The following is a 22,134-nucleotide window of genomic DNA, read 5'->3' as shown; positions in this document are numbered from 1 at the left end:
CTTCTTTCACTCCACTGTCCCTCCCGTCATCATCATCAGCAGTCTCAGCGCCATCGTTCATCACGACGAGTGAGACACCCCAAAGGACTTGGAGCTCGCTTAGGATCCATCCAAGAGGAACGAGGGCACAACAAGTCAGCTGTGAGACATGTCATTGTTGACTCGAGGGGTACGGGCACTGAGAGGGAGGGCAGAGGGGAAGCATATCTGCATGCTGTCCCACCCGCTACTAAAGGCAGGCAGTAGGAGAAGTATATATAATCTCACAAGAGGTAAACAATTATGGGTATGTAACTCTAATCCCTCCATCAATCCATCATTTCTATCGTCTTTCCCCTTTCCATCTCATTTCAGGATCAACCAATCAATCGACTTCTATCAAGAACCCTAGTCTTCTTCTTGTGTACCTAATTAGTTGATCATTATCTATCAAAATGTTTCAGGGTGACCGACTTCAAATATCAGAAGAAGTTCACGATGCTCTATCGACTTCAAAACCCATCGTAGCTTTGGAAAGTGCAATCATCACTCATGGAATGCCTCATCCTACCAATTTGTCCACTGCTAGTTCACTGGAAAGTATAATTCGATCAAAAGGTGTAGTTCCAGCTACAATCGCCCTCATCAATGGGAAGATACATGTCGGCTTGACAGAGTCGGAATTGATCCAATTATCGGATCCTCAATCGAAAATATCAAAAGGAGCGGTCAAAGTTTCCAGAAGGGATTTAGGTCCAGTGATTTCGCTAAAGAAGACCGGTGGAACGACAGTAGCTGGTACGATGTACATTGCTGAGAGTCTTGGTATCAAGATTTTCGTGACGGGTGGAATCGGGGGGGTCCACAGGGGTGCCGAAAGTAGTGAGTGGACGTTTCTCTTGTCTTCCTTGCCTGGTTGATTCTTGTTTTGTACTTGGTCTATCTTTGTCTTTGTCCTTGAAGCACAGTGGGTACTGACACTCATACATCCATAGGCATGGACATCTCAGCCGATCTTCTCGAACTTGGACGAACTCCTATGGCGGTATTTTGCGCAGGTGCAAAATCCATTCTCGATATACCTCGAACATTGGAAGTACTCGAGACACAAGGTGTATGCGTAGCATCTTATGGAGATAAACAGGACTTTCCTGCTTTCTACACACCGTCTTCCGGATGTCAGGTAAGATCTTGTCGAGCAACCGTGGTAAGAAGTGGCGAGAAAGCTGACGTGAGGTTTCTCGGTTCTGTTCTGACAGAGTCCGTGGCGAGTAGGTGATGCCGATGCTGCAGCGAGATTGATATGTGAGATTTTCACCAGCCTCACACAACGATACATACACAGTCTAATCACGGTAAACTGATCATACTTTGTCTTTACCAGATACCCAACTTTCACTTCCTACCAAACTTTCCACCCTTTTCGGTGTACCCATTCCGTCTCAACATGCCGAAGCTGGAGCAGACGTTCAGCAATCCGTTGAACAAGCGGTACGAGAGAGCGTGGAATTAGGAATCGATAAGCGAGGGAAAGAAGTCACACCATGGTTGCTGAAGAGGGTAGGGGAGTTGACTGGTGGTAAAGCTCTAGGTCTCAGTGAGTGTCTCACCAAACACTTGAGACGAGTGAGCTCACAACCCACGTATAGATGTCAACCTCATTGAGAACAACGCTCGAATCGGCGCAGAAGTAGCTGTAAAGCTTTCAGAGATGTACCAATTAGAATCGGAAAAAGGGGATGCATTGCAATACCTTTATTCTCTGCCGAGCTCTCACGATGAAAGCACTATTACTCATCCTACAAAAGATGGTCAAACGTCCGAAACAAACCTTGGGGAAGGAGTCGAGGATACCATCTTACCTGCTCAATCTATCAAGACAGCAGTCATCCCTACACCTTCTACCAAAATCGACTTACCCAATCCCTCAGTACTGGTATTTGGATCAGCAGCAATCGATCTCACCTCAACTTCACCACGAACATTGGAACCTCGAACGACTACTCCGGGGACAGTCTTCGTCTCTCCAGGAGGAGTAGGAAGAAATATCGCTGAAGCCGCTCAAAACCTTCTACCTGACCATGCTGTTCAGCTTATCTCGGCTTTTGGGACTAACCCAGCTTTCATCCCTACTTCTCATCACCAGCATCCTCAAAATAAAGGCATAATAACGAACGGTCAACCCGTTGCAATTCAACCAGATACGGACATCGAGGAAGCGGACTCATTTGGCAAATTATTGATGCTTGAACTGACTGCTGCCGGTCTGAGAACTGATGGATTGATTGGAAGATCAGGGAAATCCACAGCGGTCTGTAGCTTGACACTGGAAAAGAATGGCGATCTGGTTGCTGGAGTCGCTGATATGGGTATCGTGGAGACCTTGTCTCCTGTCACTGTAAGTCAATAGTTCTGCTAGAATTGATCGCAGATCTATTACTAATTCTGACCTCTGTGCCTCTTCCACGACTGATAGGTCGAAGACATTATTCGAAAACGATCCCCTAGGATGGTCGTTTTCGATTGCAATCTCACTGAAGAGGTGGTCCGAGCTATTCTCAAGACCTGTACACAGCTGAATATACCGAGTGGGTTTATCTATCTATCAAATATGCTGTTGATGTCGTATGATAAGCTGACCTGACGACAATCGTCTGCTGTAGCGTTCTGCGATCCTACGTCTTTACCCAAAATTCCTCGACTCACTTCCTCCCTCTTATCTGTATTACCTGCCTCACCTACCCATCCAAGACCCTTGACCAATATCTCACCTAACATCCTTGAACTCGACCATCTCTATAACCTTGTTGGTACACTTTCAGAAAGATCGGAAGAGATCGAAAGTCGATCTTGGGAATACATCAACTCGTTAAATCTCGGTTACGAATGGAGAGGTGAAGTGGATAACTGGCTTAGTAAACCCGACAGACAATGGATTAAAGAACAGGGGATAATACCGAAAATGATCAGATTGTTACCTTTCATTTCGAGTTTCTGGTTGAAAGTCTCTAGTAAAGGTCTGATCCATTTGGAACTCGCCTCTTCACCTACTCGCGTCACCCCTCATAGCGGTGATGGTATTGTATACAATCTTGATAGCAAGATCCATCAAGGTAAATATCTTGTATTAAAGCATTATCTACCGCCTGATATTGCACAAGATGAGATTGTCAGTACGACAGGTGCTGGGGATACATTAGTTGGTGGGCTGGTAGCTGGTTTAGTCAATGGAATGGAGGACGAAGATTGGGTCGGGAAAGCTTTGGAAGGTGTTAAGAAGAGTTTGAAAAGTAGAAGAGCTGTTGGGTAGGGAAGCGAGCACACCTTTTCACGCTTGGAGAGATTAATCAGGAGCAAGAGGTAACAGGAATTGCACATCTGGATTAAGAAGAAAAACTTGGAATCAAGGATCGAAATTGACGAATGACAGATCGTTCTTATTGTGAAATACTGCACATCACCTAATATCACATGACTACCGCTTTCCGTCAATAACTAAAGTATCTTGTTCTATTTCTTAGGAGGACAGCCAAGAACGAATGATGCTTGCTTATACTCGCGAGATCGGCTAGACAGATAATTCTGAGTGGAAGTCATTGGTGAACGACAACAGAAGAACAGAAGAATAGTATAAAAGGGAAACAAAAATAATATAACATAATCAAATTCTCAGAATATTAATGCAGGTGGGGATCTAACATTAAATATCGAATCGTCAATATATATCTATACACATAACATATTTTCAGAATAACATCTATTGCTTGTTGCAAATCTATCATCGATCTCATTTTATCTATCTTAATCAAATAGTTTAATTGACCAATGAAAACATAATGTATACTCGTATTTGTGCATAACTGTTTGATTGATTTGGCGTGGTACTTACATCGACAAGATACGGTGCATGAGAGTAGGAACAACAATAAGTAAACAATATATAGATATCAAATCTACTTCCTCATACCATAAGGAGAACCCAAACTACAGTACCAATACATGTCATTCTTTCGATCTGAAATGAGGGGGACTACTATCTCAGTGATTAAGAAGCATCTTCGGCGTCACTCTCCTCAATATCACTCTCATTGGCCTTTCGGGGTTTTCGTTCATCTCTCGCTTGATGAGGTTTGTTTCCCGATGAAGAGATTCTTCGTGCGGGATTGGCAGGGAATAATTCAGGTAAGGAAGATACGTCCTTTTGAGTAGGCTTGTATCCATTCTCTGCTCCAATTGCGGATCTACAACAGCACGAACGGTGCATCGTAAGCATCATGCGTCTACCGCATTACAGTGTGAAGGTGAATGTCAAACGCACCTAGTCCAGAATAACAATGCTTGCAATACACTAGGTTTCTCCGCATCGTATTCTAAAATAGGCGAAGTCCAACCGTGCGTTCGATCTTCATTGAAATAACCGAAAGTCCATCTTTGCCAATCTGTCAAAACGTAATATTGACAGCCTAAACGCTTGGCGGCGTTGTAAGATCGGGACCAGTACCATGAGGCTTTAGATTTGGTGTTATATTTGTATGGACTCTATGCCCATGAAAGATGGCTATGTCAGCTTGTTTGATAGAAGACAATCCGGAAGCTGACGAAAACGATCACTCACAGTCACGATGTATTCTTTCCAATCTGCTGAGGTGAACGCAGATGAGTTGATAGTCCTAACAACGAGTTTGACGTCGTCTGAGCCGCCTTTGGTAAGGAGGAATTCACCAGATCCTGTACATTACAAGGGCCATTAGCTACTGATCCTCTCTTGCTTAGCCCTCAAATCACAGAGAGCTGAATGACACAAATGAACTCACCCAAAGGAGATTTGTTGAACTTGAAAGTCCAAGGTTTAGTCACATAATCCGGTTTGAGTGGTTTAGATTCACCAGACCCGTCAACACCTCCATCAGACTCGTATCCCGCTCTGTCGAGCGCTTGAGCATCATAGACAAACTTGAAATCTTCCGGATCGGAATCGAGAGCAGTGAGAACCGATGAGGTGGCTAGAAGAGGGATCGACGAGAGCGCTATGGTAACACAACACACGTTATTAGCTTAAAAACCGGTCCTTTTGATGATCCTACCTGGTAGACATACCTTTTTGTAAGTCACTTGGAGTTTTGAGTGGGTTAGGTATGGTGTTGAGAGCAGCTACGAATTTTGGGTATTTGTAGTGCGGATGAGGGGTGATAGGCTCTGAAGGGAGAGTTTTGAAGTCTGGGTTCGGAACAAGGGCACGGATGTAAGTGAATAGCTAACAAAGTAGGTCATGTCCAGTGCGTCAGATGCAAAGAGGATGAAATCCGTACTCACACTTGGTCACTTCATCATCGAAATTCTCAATTTCCTGCACACCTTTCAGATCCCCACTGAACTCTGCTCTAGGACCGGTACCACCTGTTCCAGGAGGATATTGTTCTCTCAAGTGAGGGAGAGGCGTGGAGAGGTATTTGTTGAGATCAAGTGGTGGTTGAGGCATGTTATGGTTCTTTCAGTTCCTGGTCGATGATCGATCTGATCTCGGTTTTGGTTGTTGAAAAGGGTCGCAGGTGAGAGGCGAACTAACGATGATAACAATAGTCGTTTAAATAGATGATGGGATGGATGTGGATGTAGATGTGGGGTTGACGATGTATCGGATCGGTTGCCCCGTGTGAGTGATCATCTTCTCCGGTTAACAATTCACCGGGACTCCACATCCCACGCATCACTTCACACACCACCCATGATCCGATTACACCCGATCATAATGCTCGATTCACGTTTAATGACGGCTATACATGAGAGACGAGGTTTGAACGCAGTCCACGCTGTCCTGACGGCGACTCACTCACAAGGAAAGGCATGGAGAGATGAAAGTCGATCGTGAGGACCTGTTTCTGCACACTGGCTAATGCCAGCACGATCATTGAGCTACTTACTAGCCATGTAAAAATAGGTAATTCAGGTAAATTTGTGTCGACATGATATGTGATGCATTTGCTCCGCGCTAGATGATGATTGATGGTCATGCTTCAGGCAGCCATCCAAACAAGCGCATCAATCCTGCTGAACACAGAGAAAACCATAGAAGTCTGAACGTCATCGGTAGACCGAAATGATCAAGCACACAACAGTGTTCTCGATGGAAAATTGCACCATGAAATGGGCTTGCGAGAACACCATAGAGCCAGCTAACGTTCGAGCAGGTGGAAGTGGGATTCACACTCTATGCTGTTCTCTTTACTGAAACTGATGTGAGCTTTGACCTCCACCAGACGCGTCCACTTTACCATCAGGAAAGTGAAACGAACTCTTTTCTTGATTTCTTCTTATTTTACTCTTCCTCATTCGTTACTTTATCACCATGCTACCATGGAATTTCCTCTTCATATGCGCAAACATGCTCTTAGTACCATATATAGAATCAGAAGCACGTCGAAAGGACATCCTGCAATCCCGCTGATCCTCCCGCAGTATACCGGTCATCCATCCGTCCCTTCGATCATATTTCACCCGAGGTCATTCACAAGCACGACTTCCACACGGCAGGATGGACTAGCGGCCTCAAATACCAGCAACGCCACGAGCGATATATCATTAGCTACTGAAGTTAGTGGAGTCACCCTTCGACCTTACCAAGCACATGCGATTCAAGCATGTCTCGAAGCTTTATCAAGCGGATTGACACGAATCGGCGTCAGCTCACCAACAGGAAGTGGAAAGACGACAATGTTCATGTATCTCATACCATTGATCAACTCCAATATCCCGAATGCACCTCACTCATCAGATACAACTAAAGAACCAAGTGGCAGAGGAAAAACATTGATCGTAGTGGGAAGTGTGGAGTTAGCGAATCAATCTGAAAAAGCAGCGAAGAGGATCCTGGGTAAAGAATGGACAGTAGAGGTCGAACAGTCGAAAAGGGTTTCTAGTGGTAAGGCGGACGTGTGAGTAAGAGTAGATCATAGTCTTCAGTTCTTGGTAGCAGAGCTGAGAAGCTGAAAGTCTTTTGTGCAGCACTATAGCTACTTATCAGACTCTCAACAACCTCGATCGGTTGGCCAAATTCGACCCAAAGGAATTTAAAGTGGTCATAGTGGACGAAGCTCATCATGCTGCTGCACACTCGTAGGTGAACAGACCGTCTTGCTTATCTACCTCTCGATTTGGCCTATCCGGTCGGTCGATAGCGCTCTTACAATACTCATGCTGATGCAATTCACGAATCTTTTATACTGCGTTAGATACCTACGTCTACTGCACTATTTCAACCACAATGTCCAAATTCCTCCATCAGTCCTACCGATATCATCCACTTCTTCACTAGACAAGATGAATGTACCTATAATAGGCTTTTCAGCGACTTTCTCGAGACCAGATCAATTAGCGCTCAGTGCAGTATTTGAGAAAATCGTCTTTCACCGGGGTATCTCAGAGATGTTGGAGGATGGTTGGCTATCACCTGCCAGATCGACAACAGTTCATGCTAAACTGGACCTAGAAAGTGTCGAGGAGAACGATCAAGGGGATTACAAGGCCAGTAGTTTGGCTAGTAAATTGAATACTCAGGAGATTCGGGATTTAATAGTTGGAACGTATCTACATAAAGCTTGTGAGTGACTTACCCCTTTCTACTTGGTATTTTCCACACACCGCATCATTAACAGCACACACATGTGTTTATAAGCTAATGGATCGAATGCATATTGGTACGTTACAGCCGACAGACGATCAACCTTAATATTCTGTGTTGACCTCAACCACGTAGCGGAGTTGACGGACGCATTCAGACAAGCCGGGATAGATGCTCGATCCATATCTTCACTTTCTAAGCCCGAGATCAGAAAGCAGACTGTTTTAGCGTTTGGGAGAGGAGAATTTCCTGTGTTGATCAATTGTGAAGTATTGACTGAAGGTGCCGATATTCCTCAGGTCGGTAGGTTTTATCGCTTAAACCTGAATCGTGGAGCTGATTTATGTTCGCCCTGTTCACAGATCGACTGTGTTATATTAGCTAGACCGACCAAAAGCCGAAATTTACTGGCGCAGATGGTACGTCTCTCTTCCTTTTAGGTACACGTTCTACAAACAAACCAGCTGATCTATACAACAGGTAGGAAGGGGATTGAGGCTATCTCCTGAGACCGGTAAACAAGATTGTCATATCATCGATATAGTGGATAGCGTCAATAAAGCTGGAGGAATGTTGGTATCTCCTACTTTATGGGGATTGTCACATGAGGAAAAGGAGGAGCAGGAGAGGGAAAGAGGAGAAAGTCAACTGTCGCAACAGGAGCAACCTAGTGAGTTTTAGACTAGTTCTTGAACCCTCGTATACACCGGCAGTTTGGCTTACATTGTGTTCCTCCTTCTGAGGTGATCATGCTCAGGGTGACTATAAGATCACGTTTATCGACCAGGACGATCCGTTCCGACTGGCTGGTGATAGCCGGCCAATAGTCGATAAAGCAAGTAACAATGCCTGGGTAGCTTGCGGGGAAGGTAAATACATCTTAGAGGCGATGGGTGAGTCTCTCTTATTGACCGCGACATACCTCTCATCTTGCATTACTTACATGTTACGTACAGGCAATGGATACCTCGCAATCGACCCTTCCTCGCCCACTTCCCAGGCCAAGTATACTATTACGTACCGGAACGCTATCCCGCCCGAGCTCACTGGTCCTAGGGGATCCAGATCACCATTCGGAAGGGTGAAGACTGTAGGTCATGCGGATGAGTTGGAAAGGGCTTTACAGACTGGTGATAAGTATATAGAAAGGATCTTGGGCAGGGATCTATATTTACAGTGAGTGCCATACTTGAACTCAATCGCTGTTCCTGCTGATAATCTGTGATGTAGATTATCGAGATACGCATCATGGAGACGTAAACCAGCTTCGGAGAAAGCTATCAAATTGCTATTGAAGCTTAAAGGAGCAGACGATCCAACTTCGCTACTAGATGATAGAGGTCAGGATAGAGAAATAGAATTGTATGGTAAGAAAATGAATGTCGCAAGTTTGACAGCGGGAGAAGTGTCTAGTTGGTTATGTGCTGCTAGGCATGGCGCTAAGGTAACTCTGCATCCTAGTCGGATTGAATAGTTGTGAGAAGGAATATACTGACAACTGTGTTCCACAGACTGCAAAAGCTGCTGAAGATAGGAAGATTGAAAGAGCGTTAGCTAAGCAAGTGGCAAAGGAAGAGAAAGCGAGAGCTCTGAGGGAAAGGAATTTACCGCTTCCGCGAAGCATACCAACCCTTTAACCGGTCACAACAAGCGCATCAAGCTCGAATCGGATAAGGGAGAAATTTAATAGAGCGTCATCACTATAAAATAGTGTCGAGATGGACACTATTGCTCCATGCAGTCAAGCTTGCTCTAGCACCCATCCATGCTGGGCATTGGTCTCAGGAAGACATATCGCCATGCCTTTTGCATGTTGTTGAAATCTGACATCGCCTCGCGTCATGTCCATGATCATGCAAACGAGATGTTCATAGGGAAACTCAGAACTATTTAATCTCTATCGATAGGCTGCTCATGATGAGAAGTACAAGAAAGCGATTCGCCGTTGCTAAATGTCGACAACTTCCCATCTGCGGTTGTTACCTGGAGTGTCTTCTTTTTCTTTCTCCTCCTACCTCCTGGAATCTGCGCAGGCACAACCACATCTTCCACTGGGAATCAGGGCAGTGGATTTGCCAACAAGTACTTCAGTCCTGCATTATCCCTATATTTCTCAACGAGCTCAAGAACGCGCTCCTGTACTGTTTGGGTCTTAGCAGGTGTTGGGTCAGGTGTCTCGTTGAAGGCTCGATACATCCCGTCGAGATGAGCTGGGACGAACATCATCCACTTGAGCATATCGTTCAGTCGGTGGTATTTCCTCCCTTTCTTGACGCAGTCCGTTAGATCAGGTCGATCAAATGAGATGTGTGCTTCCATGAGTGCCACCTCGAGTGTGGACAAAGAGTCATTCGTTCCTCGAAAGAACTCATCCGGTAGGTATCCTGCCGGTGCAATAAACGCTTCAAATTTCGTAGTAGTGTATGACCTGTGAGCATTGCAATCAATTCAGCTGAATCATTCTCAAAGGTTGGAAAGGGCTTGGGTGACTCACCATTCCCAATCGATCACTCCAGTCACCTTGCCTTCCTCATTCGCTCTAATATGATCATATTCATCATCGTCGTGCTTGATGAAAAACGGACCGGTTTGTTGCATCTCGTCGCACCCCCTGACCAGCTCTTTAGCTTCAACAAAGCAAGGTACATCCATAATTCGGACTCATGACTACAATATCTCCTTTCCAGGATCATCTGTATACGAGCTTCGATGGTAGCGATCCACCGGTCTGCTGAGGTATGGAAAGGACCCAGGAAGTAAGGCTGTACGGAATGATATGGGTATCGATCGATAACTGGATCAACTTCAAACCCTGTAGCGTCCTTCTGGCAGGTTATACTTCCTACTTTATCGAACTTGGCTTTTTCCATGTTCATGAACCATTTGGCGAGGCTTTTGACGTGATTGATGGAAGGGTCTGATAGTGGTTGAAATCTTTCATTCCGATGGGAAAAGGAAGCCCAGGCTTCCCCAGGTATCATCGATTGATAGCAGTATATAAGTCTAGGATGAACTGTGATCCGCGTCAGTCGTTCTTTGTTCAATCGGATTGCATTAGCAAATCAGGTGAAGACTCACATTTACTATTCAAAGGCCTTGCATAAGCATTGGGTACAGCTACTCCCGCCAGATGCAGTGCCTAGATGGTCGCAACTTCACTTGCGATGTTCAACTTCAGTGGTTCGTCGGTATAATTTCGGGATAATCGTCGTCTGATCCGCATAAACCAGCTGACACCATCTTGAAAATCGATCTTGATGTGAAAGTTGGACTGTCCTTGCATGTAGCTACATGCCGAGTCCTCCCAATCGACTGGAAAATGGACAGTGGCTAGTTGCTGACCAGTTCGAAGTAGCTCGACTTCAGTTCTTATCGAGTCAATATCAAGACAGCTAAGAAGTTGAGTTACCTGGAGATACACATCGATCAGCTCTCACGCCGTACTCAATGCACCTGGCTAGGTATAGAGTGTGGTATAAGCACCTCGGGTTCATATTCTTCCTCAAGAGTATGACATAGACCAATCATGCCCTTGCCCTTTCCTAGTGAACATTCGTGTAGAGGATGCCGGTAGTGTTGAAAGCAGAATCGTTGTCGACAAGCGTAACAGCTATTTTCATATGCGAGAGCGTCGAATATGCAGTTGGCGACAGCACAAGGATAGAAAGCCATGGCGGCCGATAGCTTAAGGAAATCCACGACTGCATATCGGTATCAATGAAAACTTAGAACTCAAGAATCAAATAACAACTTGATGTGTCGATCTGTGCCCGTCTGTGCAACCTGACTCTTGTCTGACACGCCTATGCTCGTTTGAGAGGATCAGGGGAAAAAGGCTTGCCCACACGAAATGGCATCCTTTGAGTGCATATACACATGAGGACTCTATGGAATCTATATGATGATCTTGATACTCTCGGAGGTCAGCTTCTTGAGACTACTGCATGTGAGATGAACATGCTATAAGTTGCGTAGAGACGGCGTTGAAATGAAAGTGGCAACAAGTTTCGTTAGAACAGCACGACGGCATAACCGCCGGAATGCTCTCCCGCTGGCGTAAGGCTGTTTCCATCGCACGCAATTATCTACAGATGGAAAAAAGACCTCGAACCGGATGTAGTCCAGTTACTGAGCTTGATTAGCTAGCTAATAATGTATGAAAACGAGACCTAACCTTCTGCAAGGCCCAAAATCCAGATTTCTTAAATCGCCACTCCGGTTGTATGAGAACAGCATAGACGATGCGTTGCCATTGGTGCCCGCGCCAAGATCTGTACTCTATGCTGTTCCCGGATTGCCCAAATACGGTGCATCTCTCCTGTTAGAGAACAGCACAAAGGGGCAAACTTTGGCAAAACCTTCTGCATGCCCCATCATGTTCTGAACATGCCTTGCTGACGCTGATGCTACCCTGGTTGAACTTCCATTTTACATCACAAAACTACCTGATATCCTTTGTATCTCACGTAAGACCTATACATGCAAAGAGGGGATATATCAACATTCATTCCATTCATACACACATAAAATGAGATCAAGTGAATAACAGAGGTCATACAATCTGTACAAGGTTATGCGATGCGGATATCGGAGAAGAGGGGTCTGGTTAAGCAATTACACAACCACTTGGACATACATCAAACCAACTACCCTGTTGGACAAATCCTACATCTTTCCTTAATGCACCTCCATTCCTCTTGATCTGAATTTCGTACTTCTCTTCTACTGAGGTGGACGGTACATCATAATACCAAGTCAGCGTCTGGCCATTTATCTCATATCTACCATGAGTGACCTTTACATCAATATCTAATTCGAGATTGATATCGTCTTTGGTCCTGATGGACGGATTGACCGATCTGACAGTTGAAGTACCATTCTTTTTATCTTTATCGTCTCCATTGATCAAGTCGATCCTTGATGAATTTCTAGACGACAATCTGGAATTATCTCCATCTAAACCGACATCCGATGTTTCCAATCCCAAGCTCGATGCGTAATGTACGTAAGGTACGTAGATCTCCGTAGCAATTTGATCAGAAGCTATATCATTCAATTTCACCTTGACGACATATTTGAAAGCGGTGGTGGCAATGTCGAAATCGATTCGATCGGGTACACCGACGGTTCTGATTGGGAAGGGCCTACAGAAAGCTGATAAGGCTCGGGATCCATCAAGAATCAACGAAGGTGGAATATCGCCGGCTGAAATCGACTCTAGCGTGAATGGAATTTTGGGTGTGGTCAATCGAGAAGCGGTTAAAGTGGTCGACGAGGAAGTGGGAATGGATAAGGATGAGTTGATTACGGGAGAAGACTTCGATTCATCATGGAAAGTCTCTCGAGGAATATCATCTTTGCTCCATAACGAGAGATCTTCACCATTCCTACCGTACGATAACAGCACATTAGCCCGTATATACTGGTATTCATGATGGAGTGATATAGGAAAAATGACTCGATCAAGCCAGACTCACCAGTTGTCACTCCACTCGTGACAATGATCAGGAACATAGTTCCATATCGTATAATTCAGACAATTAGGTCCGTCACAAGCATTCATCGAACAGTCCAGTGCTCTTTGTTGGCTCGAGTAATCACCTTCTTCTCTTCCACCATCGACGTAGCCATAGGCCTTCTTCCCATCCTACGAACAGACCACCACACACAGTCAGCTAATATCCGACTCGCAGAAGCATGTCACAGGTTAGCTTACCATGTCATATGGAATACCAATTTCTCCTATCAATGTCGGATAACTACCGAGTATGTCTACTGTGTCTTGCTTCAACACCCCCAATTCACCTTGAACCATATTCCTGATATTCTGTTCACCAACTCTAACAGCCTGGACGATTGACCAGTATTTCTTCCTTATCACACCTATCGCATCGGCATTGAACCAATTCCAGTGTTTGGTCATCAACGTCAAACCATCGTAGAAATGCGGTGACGAACATGCTCTGTCCTTGAGGAACGATTTGGGTAATTTGGGTGGTTGTTTCAAAACCGGAGCTTGGATGAAATGGATCGATTCGGGATGATGTATTCTGATTCGAGAGGAGTAGGATAACCAGTGCAAAGACCAGAAATCGGCAACGAATTCGACTTCATGGGATGAATCTTCGGGTGACGTGACGAAGTAATCAGGTTTTAGGAGGTCACCAGTAGTGGGATCCCATACACCGTGTTGTGCCCAGACTGAAAGCTCGTACACATCAGGAAGAGATCCAGGGCACTAAATCGCTAAGAGGATGACACTCACTGCACTTGCCCATTTCCCAACTGTCACCTCTTGTCCAACCCCATTTCCCACCACCTCTCTTCTCTTCATCTTCCTTACTCAACCACAGCTTTCTTCCTTTCGGATCGATAAGCTCATGTCCCCCTCTATATGGACCCATCGCACCGAAATTCCATATTTGAACTTGTTGAGGCCGTCCTTCACCCAATCGCATACCTTCTATCGGTGTGGGTGTCGGTCCTTTCTTGAGTTGCTGTTCATCCGGGATCTTCGACAGATCGTGGTGCCCTATCAATCCTTCTCCAGGTTCATTCACACTATCCCATCCAATGACACATTCATCCAAGATATCACTCGCTTCTTCACTTATCTTCTTCGCCAATGTACCAACAGCATCGATAAAGTGGTCTTGCAAGTAATCTTGTATGTTCTTTCCATCAATTACACATTTCGGAGCGAACGTTTTACCAGCAAAGAACAATGTCCAAATGGTCTGTCCAGCCAGTCGAGTATAATTCGTCCCCCATATCATTGCTGGGAATTCCTCTGGTTTGGGGTTCTCGGCATTGGGCCATTCACAGTGTATGTATGCTGATGCGGTAGGCGTGAGGCCGTAAGGATCTATGCCACAGGCGTAGAGGGTCCATAATGGTGCGCCGGATCCACCAGTGAATCTTGACCACTATGGTGATCGGGGACATATCAGCTTGTTAGTCATAAAAGAGCCCATAGGCGAAAAGAAATGTCCACTCACCACATCCTGATGAGGATCCATAAATACCCTAAACCCCCATTCTTTACATTTCCTCAACACCTTTATTATATAGTCCATATACTCGTAGTCATACTGTTTCGGACCCCTGTGCTCCAAGCTCTCCCATGTGAAGACGTATCTCAACATGTTATAACCCCATGCCCTTAACCTAGCTAAGTGTATATCGGCTGAACCATCCTCAAGATTCAATGGGTTATTCATGAAATCTCCTTCACCCGCTTCTGCCGATTCCCAGAAATTCTGTCGAATATGCGATGGCTGTCCATTGGGGTTCTTGGCTGATCCTGACAAGTTCACTCCTCGAAGTATAAGTGACCGACCGTGTACATCTCGGAAGTTCAACGTATCGGAGTGGATGTAGTAGGGTGGAACGGGGTTGCCCGTCACTGGTGATCGAGTAGGTGGTGGGACCATTCTCCAGATAAGTGTATGTGCTGTTATGTTGTTATGTCTGGATATATGATCTGATATGTGGACAAGCGTACGTATAGGGCAATGCTCCACAAGATATGATTTCGATCTCTAATTTCTACTTCTATCAATCTCTATGTATGTGTCGCTTATGTACTCTACAGTCAGGCCTGGTTGAGATGACAGACATTTAACTTGTTCAATGGGAAAAGTGGTCCCACTTTGATTTGGTTTCTATGATCTCATCCCCTGCTCCTGTCGCAGCCAAGATCGCCGCTTTTCAGGGTGAGGCAGAGGAACACGTGGTCGAAAGTGGAGGTAGTCCGGGTACAAGACGAAATATCGCATTGTCGGTGAAACGTATACGTATTGTGTGTGCAGTGGTGTGATATGCACCATCTATTCAAGTGTTCATTGCCCATAGACCTAAGTCCACATATACTGCTACTCAGAAGCAGCTACATAGGTCTTCAAGATTGACTGGTTCCGAGTCCCATTATCAACGACTAGCCTTCCGACAACCTACTTATCGCCACTCGACCATGCCATCTTGTCGGATAACAAACAACACAGCCCATCCGCTCAACATATGTTTGAAGCAGGTTACAGCTTTACACTTTGAGAACAGTGTTCAGCCAGGACAGGCCATCAAGCTCAAAGTGAGCACTGTCTGCCCAGATTATAGAGAGCAGAATGCTGATACCTTGAACAACTCTCATAGCCTGGGAAGGTATGGTTTACCCTCGAGGTAAGTAGATACCTCAAATCTCATTCATGCTTTCGGCGATATTTCTATTACCACCTTGACCTCTAACATTGCTTCCCTTGCTCTCTGTCAGGCATTAGTAGACGATGGCACCAAAAAATCGCGCTACTCGATACTGAAATCAGCAGCCACCATAGCATTGCTATCGATAGCCGTTGGAGCTGTTGCAGCAACGGCTGGTGCAGCTTTGATACCGGAAGCTATCGCTTTGGAGGGTGTGAGTTGGCTGCCGACGGTCTGGAAGTTTGGTATAAAAGCTGATATCTTTTTTCATCATTCTTTATAGATCGCGGCTGCTTCTGTCGCGAAAGGTGCTTTAGTCACTAACTCGGGCACCATAGCTAAGATATGTGAGCGTCATATTACCTCTCCAGTGAAACCCATCCACTTCCTACTTACCTGTCGTATACTATGAATCTCTGAGAAGCTGACTTGTTTATGCTCTCACTACAGCCTCTATGGCTTTACCTCGAGCTATCGATAAATTATCGGCGGAGCTAGGTGGTTTGTCAGCACTACAAAGGGAAGGTATGTGAAACGATCTGAACTTTCTTCATATTCTACCAACCAGATTAGGTGTCTATACCACGTTCCTACCAACGTGCCGCTTCAAACATACGGCAAAAGCTGATCACCATTGACTTCCGACAGTCGCATCAATCATCGCATCGCCTACCCTTTCATCAGATGTTCGTCATCGAGCAGCCACTCTTCTTAGATCGATACATCATGCATACAAGGAAGACAAAGCGAAGTCATCTGGGGCAACAGAGGAAACCACTACTGGGCAAAGCTCTCTTCCTGAAAAGTTGCAGAGCCAAAAGGGAAAGAAGAAGTCCAAGGGTGAAACTACCAACGACCCAATAACACCTCTGAGTCTCGAGGAAGCGAAGAAATTAGATGAGCAGATTGAAAGCGAAGAGATTGATCATCTGGTCGAGAACAGACCTGTAAATTCTGGAGAGGTGTTGCTTATACATGGGATATATATGAATAAGAGGCGGGAGTTCGAGATAAGGACTGGGGACAATGGGAAATTGATATTGTGGGATCTGAAAGAGAAAGTCGTCGTCACTTGATTTGCTGTCGTGAACTTCATGAGACGACATTGACCGGCTTTAATGATACGTTTTGTGTAAGTTGTATAACACATGTAAAGGATGTGCGCTTCAGGGTGAATATCAAATCGTTGCATCATGGACTGATGGCATTGTCAAGTCTTGATCGTCGATGATGAGCGACATGACCAAACTTCGTTCAAAATACCTAAGACTGCACAGCTCCACAATGGAAAGTCGCATCATGTTCGCCCAAAGGGTAAATGATCACGCCATCGTCTCCTAGACCCAGAACCACTTCCTTTCCCCTTCCCGGCACCACCACTACCGTACCCTACACCCCGATCAGCGTTGTCCCCATCGTCAAATGCCGTCCCCTCCCATCTTATGGTGAACCTATGATCTCTCCAATGATAAGAAGTAGGGGAGTGCCCAGCACAGACTATCATAGAATCACCCCCTGACTGTGGTCTATAAGCCATATAGACGATCTTGGGTTGTCCGTCCACGGCCTGAAATGTGTATCTGCCCCTTGAGACCCGATCTGAGCTTCCATCAGTACCCAGTTCAAGGTACAACCTGAAATCAGATTGGGTCAGGTCAATTTGCTCATCAGGTTCATAATGAGTCAAATCCATGATTCATCTATTCTCGGTGTTGTCGTTCGTTGATGGTTCAGTCGGTATATGCATGAGGGATTCAGCAGTGGTTTCGACTTTTGGTGAGATGAGTTCGGTAACGGTGATCAAACCACTGTCTTTGGTAAACATGTCGAACATCTTGTATGAAGCCTGGTGCTATGAGGTGTAAGCGTAAAGATGGAGATGTTGAAAAAGCTGGTGTACGCTATATGTGAATGATCTTGAACAGCCTTTGAAATTTGACTATCGAGTGATGAAATACTCCCAATGGTGACTTACGTCTGGAGTCGAACGGACGACGAAACGAAAGAAGCTCAGTGAGGAGTCTTCACTTCACCAAAGACAAAAGATACTATTTACACCTTGTGCTCTACAGCTGATGTGCACAGTGCTTCTCGAGTCTAGACCAGGGATGCCGATCTACGACATGCAAATAGAGCGCGAAAGATCTTTCTGCAAGAATAAACGATTGAATGTCTTCTACTGTGTTCTATCTGCCATCCAAATATCGTCCGACATTGAAGTTGTGGGAATCGCCAAGGCGCTATGCTTACACTATGGCTGGGTGACAACTACAATAAAACACTGAGCAAAAACAACCTGATGGTGCACTCCATAGCCACGACTGCTGTAATCCCTCCGGATCATCCCATCACTGCACCTGATCTGTTGTAGAGGCGCGATGAGACTAAGGACATCAATATCTTGTATCTCTGTTTCTTCCACTACGTATGCATCATCGTCTACAACATGATGATCCACGTTTAGGGTTGACCGCGGCGTCCAGATTGCTCCATTAATACCGAATAGTTCCCAGCTCAGATCCAGCGCCAGTTCCCATCCTACCTCAACTGAAGCTACACTTCCAATATCACTCTCAAGCTTTGAACTGCCTTCAAAAATCGCAGGACTCTCCCTCTCAACGCTGAGTATATGTTCCCCCCAATCGAATGGGTCCCTTGAATTAGTCCTTCGAGAAGGTGCGTTAGAATTGTCAAAGTTTTGATAAAGGACTTGGATTCGAGTGTGATGGTTTCGAGATGACTGTACTCTCCAAATTAATATGGACGGAGTGGGATGAACTATGTTTTTTTTTTCTATTCTTTGCAGGGGACTTGGCATAGGATGATTGTTCAGGAGGGTGGTACGGATGCCTTCGTTTTCGATGTCATCAACACAATCAAAGGAGAAATCATCTTGTGAGCCTTATGTTCGATGTGATCTTCTGAAGTGTCTCGACAATGAATCGGAACGTCATCCCACATTGGGCCAACGGCGGTCATGATCTAGGTGAATTGAACGAAAGTAAGCCGCTGGACCTCCTGTGCATCTTAGCCTGCCACTTGATCAAATAGCCACGAACTCTGTAGTTGAATTACCAACGCGCGCTTCCAGCTGACATCATTTCAAGAACCAGTCACAGTTCCGCATCCGACGTTGTCCTATCTGGTCATTCATGCCTTATGACACCTACGATTCAAGATAGAACAGAAGAAGATCATGGAACATGTCATACTCTCTCTACACCGGATGGAACGCACTTGACATATGATACATACTCACATTTACTCTCGGTCTTACTGGCTCAAGATGATATTCCGACTCTCATCAATTTACAACTATGTTCGAAATCGCATTACACCGTCATAACACCCTACCTGTACCGGCATCTCACACTCGACGAGAAGTGTATAGACGAGCTATTAGGTCAAGCATCAAGGTGGAATGAAGGAGAGGGATATCAATTGTTCAGGTCTGTCCGATTCGGCTCCACCCTCATTCCCCATGATGATATCAAAGATATCTTGGATCTGAGTGCAGGCACAGATACTTTCGTTCATCATTCACCCCCTTTGCGGTACAAGTTCAATCTCTCACACGTCCGAAATATCACATTGAAATAGGATATAGATGAATTTTATGGATTACCCACCTCACTGCAACCGCTAGTAACCCTCTTGGGACACTATCGAAACTTTACTGGTCAATATCTTTTCCCCTCACTACAAAGTATCGCTTGTGTAGGGACGCCAGATAGCCCTCTAGAATTAGGTGAGATATGGACACTCTTATCAAAGCTATCTGCACCTACAATTGTATGTTTCAAGCATACCGAACCGTTTTTATACAGTAATACGACATTTGCATCTCTCGATTCTTTCACCGGTCCTGTGGAGAATATATCGGTTCATTCGGCGATGCCAAATTGGATACCTCGCTCGTACTCCCATCCTAATTGCCGAATCAATATATCCTACGCTGAATCATCATGTGAAGAAAGATGCGATAGGAAAAAGTACCATCCTGGTAAATCGTGTAAAGAGAGGAACAAAGAGGAGATCGCAAAGTGGTTAGTAGCTGGACCTAAATCAAATGAGGAAAGATGGAAAGGAAATTGGTCAGTGCATACAGGGTATTCTCATACGTTGCAGGATTTACATGATATCAAGCGGATTTGTATAGAGCAGATAGAAGGATTGGAAGCTGGGGGTGAAACTTTCAGAGGGAAAGGTTGGACCGGGACTAGTATATTGAATGCTAGATTATTTGTTCAAGGAATAAGATGGGTTCAAGAGGCAGAGGCATGCCGATGTTGTAATGGTGAGTACCGTATACACTTCTCTTGCTTTTTCTTACCTTGAATCTGAACCGTCAATGGCCTCAGCTGATGTCAAAATCCGGATTGGTTCAGAATTCATATAAGCAAATGCAATATGTCATATGCGATCTCGAGTTGGGTTTTTGCGTGGATCATCCATTGGTATTTCACCGTCAAGCTATCAAAGCGGCCTCAGCTTGGATATTGACACACCCATTCTTCCTTCTTCCTTCTGCCTTCTTCCCGTCGCAGTTACATCCATACTACTTATGATCTTGTCAATGCCACTCTGACACCCCGACTGTATTCGCTGACTCGCAACTACCAATCTCGATATATCGGTGGAATACGGATGAATAACATGAAAGTTATATGTATTTGATTCAGCATACATTTCAGGAAACGCAAGATAATACAAATGAAAGATACGGGTAGGTATATCATGATACTTGTATGGGTCTCATGGAATTTTTGGTGTGACAGAGATCACATTGTTCGCAAGGATGAAGAAAAATGCAAATTACGGAAGACACAGATTCATCTCACATATCTTCTATGCAGCTGAAAACGTAAGAAGAAACAATGTCAACGGAACATACTAGATACTCGTCATTCAAGAGGAAACTTCCGACTCACCCTCGCAGATACTACATCCCTCTTCTTCCTTAACTACATCTTCCCCACAAACCCATTGTATATTATCCAGCCATCTATGGGCCAACTTCGGATCCATTCCATCATATTGAAATCGATCGATCGATGCTTTTGCTTCTAGCACGAAGGGCATCACCTTGGTATCTCTGTAATCCGAGGGAGCTTTTGGTATTTCAATTATGAGAGAGTTTGTCAAACGACTATCTGCAGGTTTTGACTTTACAACTCTTATCATGCTTCTATCAAAGGTGGCCTTGAGAATCCCTTCTTCGAGTTGATCTTGCACGTACGGTGATTCTACATTCGTTGTCTCGTAGTGGAATTGACGATGATATAGGGGGAATGAGCTAAATTGCGTATGTTGTATGTAAACTTTCGTTGAATGATTTGAGAAAGGGGCAATCCACTTGATCCATTCGGAATTATCCTGCACCAGTATTGCGGATTCCTGAGTATCTTCAAAGATTACATATAGATGCTTGATTCCCCTCGTTACGACCTGACCTAGAAGCTCGATAGACCTAATGAAAGACGGAGCCCATTGATCCTTGCTTTGAATCTTTAGCACGAGGGTATGTAATTCGATAAAAGGAGATTTGGACCATATATCTGACCTGACATCATTGAGGAAACCCCATGTTTCTGTAATCACTTCGATCGTACTAGGGTAATCGCATTTTCTCAACGTGATCTGATGGGTGTATCGGAGGTTGGTAGGGTAATTCGGATAATCAATCGGCCATGGACCATCCGGTGAGGTCTGCTTGTCATGGGTTGAGATGGAGTATAGCATCCTAGATAAGTGAATTTCCGTGATTTCAATGTGTCTGTACAGATAAGGTGTGGTGATTGTGTTGTAGTAGTTGGAGGTACGACCGAAAGAGGATAAGGAGCCGTAGGAATGGGATCGTTGGAGGATGGAGGAGATGTTGGCGAGGATCTCCGTGGGTAAACGTGAGAAAGCACTATCTGAGGCGATCATGATACTGAGTACCTAGACAGCTGACAGAGAAGAAGAGGGTGGAGAGGTAAAGATGATTTGGAAGTGGAAAGAGCCAGATACTGTGGTATCATTTTGTTTTGAATGATAGTCCTTAACATGCTCTTGTACTGGACGGCAACGCACCGGTAGCATATCTCATTGTTGAGCGATCGGTGAAGCGCAGGCACGGAAACACGGGGTACTGTAGATAGGAGGAAAGCAAGATGCGGGGCACCAGAACATGCAATTATGCTTAGGATACGAGTAAGTGATTTCACCCTCTTCCCTCCTTCCTCTCTGTTCAACACTCGGCCTGATCATCACAATCATCATCGTATACCATATCACAGATGATCAAAAACTGCTATCAGTCAGCAGCGCATTTACCACAAACCAGACAACAAAAT

At 45.0% G+C, this 22,134-nt stretch overlaps 9 protein-coding genes across 9 annotated transcripts; 4 read left to right on the top strand and 5 right to left on the bottom strand.

Moving 5' to 3' along the window:
- Positions 1-211: 211 nt before the first annotated feature.
- I203_101098 (uncharacterized protein) lies at positions 212-3,289 on the top strand (the record flags this gene model as incomplete). The annotated part of the gene is made up of 8 exons (XM_065516809.1): positions 212-286; positions 444-861; positions 975-1,162; positions 1,239-1,284; positions 1,364-1,576; positions 1,629-2,377; positions 2,456-2,567; positions 2,643-3,289. The coding sequence occupies 8 exons, from the start codon at positions 212-214 to the stop codon at positions 3,287-3,289; spliced, it is 2,448 nt and encodes an 815-aa protein (XP_065373627.1).
- Positions 3,290-4,024: 735 nt separating this feature from the next.
- On the bottom strand, positions 4,025-5,458 carry I203_101097 (uncharacterized protein; the record flags this gene model as incomplete). The annotated part of the gene is made up of 6 exons (XM_019146052.1): positions 4,025-4,220; positions 4,298-4,518; positions 4,595-4,707; positions 4,794-5,006; positions 5,077-5,196; positions 5,293-5,458. 6 exons carry the CDS (start codon positions 5,456-5,458, stop codon positions 4,025-4,027), a joined length of 1,029 nt encoding a protein of 342 aa, XP_019004611.1.
- An 875-nt stretch (positions 5,459-6,333) lies between these two features.
- I203_101096 (uncharacterized protein) lies at positions 6,334-9,234 on the top strand (the record flags this gene model as incomplete). The annotated part of the gene is made up of 10 exons (XM_019146051.1): positions 6,334-6,911; positions 6,982-7,092; positions 7,209-7,576; positions 7,685-7,896; positions 7,960-8,016; positions 8,078-8,267; positions 8,341-8,490; positions 8,554-8,773; positions 8,828-9,041; positions 9,109-9,234. The coding sequence occupies 10 exons, from the start codon at positions 6,334-6,336 to the stop codon at positions 9,232-9,234; spliced, it is 2,226 nt and encodes a 741-aa protein (XP_019004610.1).
- A 421-nt stretch (positions 9,235-9,655) lies between these two features.
- On the bottom strand, positions 9,656-10,195 carry I203_101095 (uncharacterized protein; the record flags this gene model as incomplete). Its single annotated transcript, XM_019146050.1, has 2 exons — positions 9,656-10,025; positions 10,092-10,195. The coding sequence occupies 2 exons, from the start codon at positions 10,193-10,195 to the stop codon at positions 9,656-9,658; spliced, it is 474 nt and encodes a 157-aa protein (XP_019004609.1).
- Positions 10,196-10,264: 69 nt separating this feature from the next.
- Positions 10,265-11,269, bottom strand: I203_101094 (uncharacterized protein; the record flags this gene model as incomplete). Its single annotated transcript, XM_065516808.1, has 5 exons — positions 10,265-10,290; positions 10,347-10,610; positions 10,676-10,736; positions 10,833-11,006; positions 11,081-11,269. 5 exons carry the CDS (start codon positions 11,267-11,269, stop codon positions 10,265-10,267), a joined length of 714 nt encoding a protein of 237 aa, XP_065373626.1.
- Positions 11,270-12,203: 934 nt separating this feature from the next.
- Positions 12,204-15,030, bottom strand: I203_101093 (uncharacterized protein; the record flags this gene model as incomplete). Its single annotated transcript, XM_019146049.1, has 5 exons — positions 12,204-12,984; positions 13,075-13,244; positions 13,314-13,798; positions 13,863-14,523; positions 14,596-15,030. The coding sequence occupies 5 exons, from the start codon at positions 15,028-15,030 to the stop codon at positions 12,204-12,206; spliced, it is 2,532 nt and encodes an 843-aa protein (XP_019004608.1).
- A 539-nt stretch (positions 15,031-15,569) lies between these two features.
- I203_101092 (uncharacterized protein) lies at positions 15,570-16,872 on the top strand (the record flags this gene model as incomplete). Its single annotated transcript, XM_019146048.1, has 6 exons — positions 15,570-15,686; positions 15,749-15,775; positions 15,867-16,010; positions 16,080-16,143; positions 16,247-16,321; positions 16,445-16,872. 6 exons carry the CDS (start codon positions 15,570-15,572, stop codon positions 16,870-16,872), a joined length of 855 nt encoding a protein of 284 aa, XP_019004607.1.
- Positions 16,873-18,733: 1,861 nt separating this feature from the next.
- I203_101091 (uncharacterized protein) lies at positions 18,734-20,195 on the top strand (the record flags this gene model as incomplete). The annotated part of the gene is made up of 4 exons (XM_065516807.1): positions 18,734-18,816; positions 18,910-19,327; positions 19,397-20,093; positions 20,185-20,195. 4 exons carry the CDS (start codon positions 18,734-18,736, stop codon positions 20,193-20,195), a joined length of 1,209 nt encoding a protein of 402 aa, XP_065373625.1.
- A 509-nt stretch (positions 20,196-20,704) lies between these two features.
- Positions 20,705-21,727, bottom strand: I203_101090 (uncharacterized protein; the record flags this gene model as incomplete). The annotated part of the gene is made up of 1 exon (XM_019146046.1): positions 20,705-21,727. The coding sequence occupies one exon, from the start codon at positions 21,725-21,727 to the stop codon at positions 20,705-20,707; it is 1,023 nt and encodes a 340-aa protein (XP_019004605.1).
- Between the last annotated feature and the right edge of the window lie 407 nt (positions 21,728-22,134).

Source organism: Kwoniella mangroviensis, assembly GCF_000507465.2.
Source record: "Kwoniella mangroviensis CBS 8507 chromosome 1 map unlocalized Ctg01, whole genome shotgun sequence".
Taxonomy (NCBI): Eukaryota; Fungi; Basidiomycota; class Tremellomycetes; order Tremellales; family Cryptococcaceae; genus Kwoniella; species Kwoniella mangrovensis.
This window is presented reverse-complemented; position numbering and strand designations above follow the sequence as displayed.